Below are 7,494 nucleotides of genomic sequence, written 5' to 3'. Positions count from 1 at the left end.
GGTTGCTACTGCCAAGTTGTGGAGGGTGTGAGAGACTAGAGAGACCAGGACAGCTAATCAGAGCACAGAGCACAAAGAGACAAGCAAGGGGCAGAGGAGATGGGAATGAGGGACAGGGTGAGACTGGAATGGTGATCTTAAAGAGACTGGAACAGGCACATGGGGAGAATGAATAAATGGAATAAATAATAATTGATCACCAGCCAGCCTGGCCCCATTTCCTCTTTCGTCCTACCATGGCATTGGCTGTCCTGGGAGGGGAAGCTGCCTGAGACCACCGAACAGGTGGCGAGAGAGTGCTGCAGGCTTCATATTTGTTTTATGAATACACACAAGGCAAACACCCTACCGACTGTACTATCCCTCCGGCCCCCTATAAATGATATATTTTGAAGTTTATTTATTGTTCGTTGCCCGCGTCGCGATTTCCCTTCGCCAGCAAAGAGTGAGACGACACGGGTTGAGGATCCTTCTGCAACCGTTTATTTAGTTAACTCACGAAGAGAAAGAACCACAACCCGGGTAACGGCAGTCCTTATATAGCCTGGTTGCCCCGCCTCTGATGTGGTGCTCATCTATTGGCTCTCGCCAATCACCCCATATGAGGTCATTCTGTCATGGCCGCCACGCATGCGCAATGTGCTCTGGCTCCCTACATCTCCCCCTTATGTCTTTATTTATGGAGCCATCCTGTTGGTAGAAGGGGGTGGCGGTCACCACTGCCTGTATTACAAGGGACTGAGGAGGCCTCCGCACGTCCCCATCAGGTCGCGCCAAGGCTCCACCTGTCCCACCGTCCTCACTTCCAGGCAGGGCAAAATCCGACGGCGGCCCTATGCAAGCGGCTCGCCACCCTGAGTCGGGGGCCAACTCAGTGCAGTGCTCTCCGGCCTGACACCCTTCTCAGGGAGAATACTCGGGAGCACCCATACTCGTGCAATGAGCCCTTGTGGCTCCGAGCGTGCAAGGGCTGCTCCCAGAGCAGGAGCCATGAGCGCAAGATAGAGGGGGATAGCGGGAGCCCAACGAGTCCGAGCCCCCGTCAGAGGATTGGGGCACCAGGCAGCAGTCAGCTATAACACAGGTAAAAGCAAATAATCAAAACAACAATAAAAAATACAACCATCAAAACAAAATCAGAAATGCAATCAACCAACATAGCATCAAGCGGTTTCCACGTCATGGTACACTCTCCGCATTGCGTATTAAATTTGGGGATAGAGAGCCAAAATCAGTTGCTGAATCTGCTGTCCCACCTCCCTTTCCCGAACCACATCGGAGGGACCCCCGTCAGTGACATGCAAGGGGGCACGCGTGGGCCAGCAGGCATCTTTGCCCACTGGGGCCGTGCATGAGGCAGCAGCATACTTAGGGTTCCCTCTGCTGGAGGGGACGACTGACCAGTCACCCCCGAGCGTTCCCTCGTAGGACATATGGGGCTTTGCAGTAAAATACCTCTTTCCTCCTAGGGTACATTCAGAATAGCTGGTATAACACATGGCATTCATCTGGTCTACCACTTGACAGTTTTGAGGACAGGGATCCCCCTTATTTATAAAAGTAGGCTTGGGCACGCACTGCCAAAACTGGGTTAGCCCGCCCCGAGCACTGGGCTGCGTGGCGAGATATATAGTCAGAGTCCCACAGTCCACGGTTTGCGTGTAGCTCGTTGGGGTCACCGAAGATTGTCCTCCCTGACAGTTGCACGGGGTCCCATACAGCTGTTGTAGGAGGCGTGTAGGGTCAGCCGGCCGGCCCAATCCGGCCTCCGTCGGTTGCACAGTCAGCAGCAGGATCATCATTGCAAACCCGCAGGGTCAGCACCGGACGACGAGCCGCATGTTCTCTGTAAGAAGAAAAGAGAGAATCCCTCTCAGGGGTTCACCCTGGAGCATTCTGCGGACTCGGTGTCAACCGCCTCCTCAGTCGGGGTAGCCTGTTTCAGGGCCCGAGTCAATCTTTCAGGGACCCAGAAAGGCTGCGCGGCTTCTTGTGGAAAGACGCACATCGCGCCTCTCGATTTGATCAGGGCAGGGTCAGGACCCTTCCAGGTATTATCAATAGTGTCCTTCCACTTAACCAGCAGAGGTGGAGTGTGGGGAGGGGCCACATGGCGGTCTGCGGCCGAATTCCCTGAGTCATCCAAATTCAGATAATTGAGCACAAAAAGAGTAAGTGCGAGAGCACTTCTGGGGGACCCTACGTCCTCCCATCCCCCTCTCAGTTTTTGTAAGTAAGACTTCAGGGTCCTATGTGCTCGTTCAACCATGGCTTGGCCCTGTGGGTTATAAGGAATGCCCGTAACGTGGGTTACCTGCATCTGAGCACAGAATAGCAGGAATTTTTGGGAGGAATAGGCCGGTCCATTATCAGTCTTCAAGACCTGAGGCTTGCCCCAGGCGCTCCAGACCTCCAGGCAGTGCTGGATAACATGAGTGGCCTTCTCCCCACCCAGGGGTGTGGCCATAAGAACGCCTGAGCAGGTGTCAATAGAAACATGCGCAAACTGAGCCTTACTCAAGCTGGGGACGTGGGTGACATCCATCTGCCATAGGTGGAGGGGTCGCAGGCCCCGCGGGTTAACCCCAACAGCCCGTGCAGGGAGATACTGGACACAGTTTTTACACCCAGTCACAATGTCCCGAGCCTGTTGGCGAGTAATCTGGAACTTGTGCTTCAGAGTTCCAGCTGTAACATGAAACTTCTCGTGGAAGTCTTTCGCCTGTTGGATCGGCTCAGCTAGTAAGGCCAGTGGGCGCGTAGCCTCGTCTACAAGAGCATTGCCCAACGCCATAGGGCCGGGGAGGTGACTGTGAGCGCGAATGTGCGTCACACAAATTGGGTTGCAGCGCTGCAAAAGGCTGCGCTGGATTTCCTGAAAAATCTGGGACACGGGGCCTCTGCCCCTTATAACGCCAGCAGTCTCAAGGACTTCAAGGGCATTTACCACATAAATGGAGTCAGACACCAGATTCAAAGGCTCCGGGAAGCGTTTAAGGACTTCTGTGTAGCACTCGACAACCTGTGGTGAGCGCGGGCCGTAGTTCCTACGAACCACCTGTCCTTTGGCCAAGTACGCCCCAATGCCTGTTTTAGAGCCATCAGTATAGACAGTGGTGGCCCCAGGGACAGGGCGCTTTACTGTAACTTTGGGGAAAATCAAAGGATGTAAGGTGGCAAAGCGGGCCAGGGGATGTTGGGGGAAATGATTATCAATGTCCCCATTGAAGACCACGGACAATATGGCCCAAGAGTCATGTTCGGCTGCCAGAACCTGACGCTGTTGCAGAGTATAGGGAATAATTAACTTGGCCGGGTGGAGCCCAAAATGTTCCAAAGAGCGCTGAAGTCCCTTTAGAGCCAAATCAGCCACAGCAGCAGGGTAGGAAACAATACTTTTTGCAGGGGATGCATGTGGATGGATCCAAAGAAGGGGGCCATCCTGCCACAGAGCAGCTGTGGGAGTGCCTCGAGTAGGAAAAATACATAATTGCCAGGGATGATGATAGTCTATCCTGGACAGCTGGGCTTTACTAATCGCTTGCTCAATTTTCTGTAGTGCCACCCGCCCCTCAGGCGTTAGTTCCCTGGGGGAGTCCAGGGCGGGGTCCCCCTCCAATATTTTAAATAGAGGGGCCATATCCCCAGAAGGGACCCCCAAGGAGGGGCGCAGCCAGTTAATGTTCCCTAATAGCTTCTGAAAATCATTGAGTGTGCGCAGATCTCGCGCCTGTAACTGAATCCTTTGAGGCATGATGTACTTTGGGTAGATAGTGGTTCCCAGAAAGGAGCCAGTATCAGAAAATTGCACCTTCTCCGGGGCCAATTGTAAGTTCCATTCGTCAAAGGCATCTCTGAGGACCTTGAAGGCCTCCTGCAGGGTATCCTTATTATGAAATGCTAACAAAATATCATCCATATAATGTATAACATAAAGTTGAGGGAACTGCTTTCTAAGTGGTCGCAGGGCTCGCTGGACATATAGCTGGCATATAGTGGGGCTATTAGCCATGCCCTGGGGTAAAACTCTCCATTGATATCGAGAGTCAGGACCCTTATGATTAAGTTCAGGAACAGTAAATGAAAAGTGGGGGCGATCTGCAGGGTGCAAAGGAATGGAGAAAAAGCAATCCTTAATATCAATAATATAGAGATACCAATTAGCGGGCAAGGCGGAAAGCAAGGGGAGGCCCCGCTGTACAGGGCCTAAGAGTTCCATTTGGGCATTAATTGCGCGAAGATCGTGCAAAAGTCTCCAGGTGCCTGATCGTTTTTTAATGACAAAAACTGGGGTATTCCACGGGGAAGTGGAGGGCTCAACGCATCCTTTTTTCACTTGTTCTGCCACAATAGTTGTTAATGCTTGGAGCTTATCTAGGGGCAGGGGCCACTGAGGCACCCAGACCGGGGATCTCGTGGTCCAGGGAATGGGTAGCTCCGCCCCAGTGGCCCTGATCAAAAACCCAGCCCCGTTTTGCCTTGATTTCCCTCCGCAGTGATAGGCTCTGTGATGCCACTGGAACTCTTTCCTAGTCCTTCTCCTGGTATGTACCCCATGCCCTGCATCATTTTACGTGCCTGAGGGGAGTACTGATCGGTTAAGACTATGCCTAAGGCTGTTAAGACATCCCTGCCCCAAAGGTTAACTGGGAGAGGCAGGACATATGGGGTGAAGGAACCCTTGCTCCCTTCATCAGTATGCCAGGTGAGGACCTGGGTGCTCATGGAAGGGCATTGGGTATAACCTAGACCCTGAAGCTCATGCTCAGACTCAGCCACCGGCCAGCCCTTAGGCCACCAGTGCGAGGAGATGATACTCCGGTCAGCGCCGGTGTCCATAATGCCCTCAAAACTCTTACCCTGAATGGAAAGGGTCAGTTTAGGTCTCTTGGCCAGGTCCATGACTAGGTAAGCTTGCACAAGATTCGTGGCGGGGATTTCCAAGGGGCCTCTCCGTTTAGGGTCCTCAAAATCAGCCGGGAAGAGGAGCACCTGCGCGACACGGTCCCCTTCCTTAATTACAAAGGTGCCTGTCGGGCAGGAGCATAAAACCTGAATGCTCGGTTTTCTGACATCTAGTGTACCTGGGTAAACTATAAGACCCAGCTTTGCGAGGGTTGTCCTTCCCACTAAAAGGCCAATGCATCCAGGAGGGGCTTCTTGCACGGGTGCTACCGGAACAGGCTGGACTCCTGAATCAGGGGTTATGGTGAGGGAGGAGGTGGCACGGAGGTCCAGTTGGGTGACTCTGCACTGGGTTGCTGTTCCTGAGCCTCCCGAACGAACCTGGTCCCATACTTGTTCAGGCCCTGAGACCATGGGCCTCGCCTCCCGTTTTTTGGCTCCTCCGAGATTAGAGGTGGGAGGAGCCGCCCCGTATTGTCACGGACGGACCGACAACGATCGGCAGGGTGATTGCCCTTCTTGCAGCGCTGACACAGAGAGGGGGTCGCCCGCGGCGCCCTGCAGTCACGCTTAACGTGTCCTCGCTTCCCACATTAAAACAGGTGCGGTCCCAAGAGGGATCCGAGCTTCGCTGCCGCTGTGAGCTGAGAATGGCGGCCGCTAGGCCAGCGTTGGAGAGGGGGCCCCCGAGCTCGCGGCAGACTTTGAGCCAATCCTGCAAGCCCTTAGCCTTCCTCGGGGCTATGGCATTCCTGCATTCCTGAGTCACTTGTTCAAAAATGAGCTGCTCGATAAGGGGGGGGTCGCTGCGTCCGAGTCACCAAAAATGCGACTCGCCACCTCCGTCATGCGTGCAACAAAATCAGAGAAGGGTTCCTGAGGCCCCTGAATGACCTTTGTGAGTTGGTTACTTGTCTCACCTTTTACGGAAAGGCCTTTCCAGGCTTTTATGGCAAGCAAGGATATCTGGGGATATACCCCCCAGGGTAAGTTAATCTGATCCTCTGCATGGACGCCCTGGCCAGTAAGCATGTCACTGGTCCACGCATGCTGCGCGGCATCGCGGGCGTTGCGGTTAAGGCGAGCCTGATCCTGAGCTGCATCATACCAGAGGGCCTTCCACTCTAGAAATTTCCCGTTATTGGGTAGCGTGGCTTTGGCCACGTCCTGCCAATCCCTGGGGGTCATTCGATCCCGCGCTAGCCTGTCAAGCAGGGAAATGGTGTAGTTGGCATTTGTTCCGTACTTCCTGACCGCCTCCGCTAGCTCCTTAATCTGAGCAAACTCCACCTGGGCGTAAACGCGCTCGTCCCCATCCCCCTCAAAGACGGGGAAAGCTAATCGCATCTGCCTGCGCAGATTATCAGGAAACAGGGAAGTACGAGATGGACGTGCCTTGTCCAAGGGAGGATCATGATAGGGTGGAGGGGGAGGAGCGGAAGGCGAGGGGCGTGTCGAGCCCCTCTCACCGCGAGCCCGAGACTCCAGAGGATGGTACCTAGTTGCTTCATAACGGGCCGCTTTTCGCTGTAATAAATCCTCCTCTTCGGAACTAAGGGAGGAATCCTCTGAGGGGCTATGTCTAGGTCTATGTCTAAGGTCTAAGCTGATTGCAGCCACGTCACGCCTGGGGTACAAGTCCCCGGCCTCGTCCGAGGCGGATCGAGGTGCACAAGCAGCGGGAGGGTCATTTGTTTCATTTATTTCCCCTTTCCCTTCTAGCTTCTTGCCCCCACCGGGCAGTCCTTTTTCCTTATTTATTTCCCCTCTCCCTTCTAACTTCTTGCCCCCACCGGGCAGTCCTTTTTCCTTATTGCTGGGTATTTTCATACGCGCGCCCAGCCCTTCTGATTGCTCGGTTTCTGACAAACTGTCTTGGACCTTTTCCAACACCTGCCGGCCTTCCCTGACCACTATGGAGCATGCTTCATCCTCCAAACAATTTTGAACCATCTTCCAAGTCGCCTCAGTGCCCATAGTAAAGACACAAGAGCAAAAGAGAAGGCAAATCCAAATAAGGAGGACAAAGAGTGCTCCCCACCACCAGGAAACGGGCATTCTTTTCTTACCAACACTGGGCAGTGGTCCGCAGCACGCCTCTCCGAGCAGTCGTCCCTGCAGTTCTGAATCCTCCCTCCAAGAGGAGGGGTTCTTCCTCGCGGTGCAAGATGGATTTCCCGGGTTTCGGCACCAGTTGTTCGTTGCCCGCGTCGCGATTTCCCTTCGCCAGCAAAGAGTGAGACGACACGGGTTGAGGATCCTTCTGCAACCGTTTATTTAGTTAACTCACGAAGAGAAAGAACCACAACCCGGGTAACGGCAGTCCTTATATAGCCTGGTTGCCCCGCCTCTGACGTGGTGCTCATCTATTGGCTCTCGCCAATCACCCCATATGAGGTCATTCTGTCATGGCCACCACGCATGCGCAATGTGCTCTGGCTCCCTACAATTTATAGTTACATTATTTGAACACTCACCAAATTATAGTAAAAAAAATCAATTATAAAATTCTGGCTTATGTATCAAAAATATTTCTGGAGAGCTAGCAATTGTCTCTAATTTCAAAGTTATATAAAAATATTATCACTG

The 7,494-nt window shown here is 53.3% G+C and overlaps 2 protein-coding genes across 2 annotated transcripts; both read right to left on the bottom strand.

Moving 5' to 3' along the window:
• Window positions 1-4,455: 4,455 nt before the first annotated feature.
• Window positions 4,456-4,902, bottom strand: LOC129402054 (endogenous retrovirus group K member 7 Pro protein-like). The gene has a single exon (XM_055126609.1). The coding sequence runs from the start codon at window positions 4,900-4,902 to the stop codon at window positions 4,456-4,458; it is 447 nt and encodes a 148-aa protein (XP_054982584.1).
• A 136-nt stretch (window positions 4,903-5,038) lies between these two features.
• Window positions 5,039-6,738, bottom strand: LOC129405636 (igE-binding protein-like). Its single transcript, XM_055142387.1, is given in 3 exon segments — window positions 5,039-5,500; window positions 5,503-5,704; window positions 5,707-6,738. Coding segments are annotated over 3 exon segments (1,527 nt in total). The 5' UTR covers window positions 6,736-6,738; the 3' UTR covers window positions 5,039-5,204.
• Between the last annotated feature and the right edge of the window lie 756 nt (window positions 6,739-7,494).

The sequence above is a fragment of the Sorex araneus genome, chromosome 1 (genome assembly GCF_027595985.1).
Source record: "Sorex araneus isolate mSorAra2 chromosome 1, mSorAra2.pri, whole genome shotgun sequence".
Lineage (NCBI taxonomy): Eukaryota > Metazoa > Chordata > Mammalia > Eulipotyphla > Soricidae > Sorex > Sorex araneus.
This window is presented reverse-complemented; position numbering and strand designations above follow the sequence as displayed.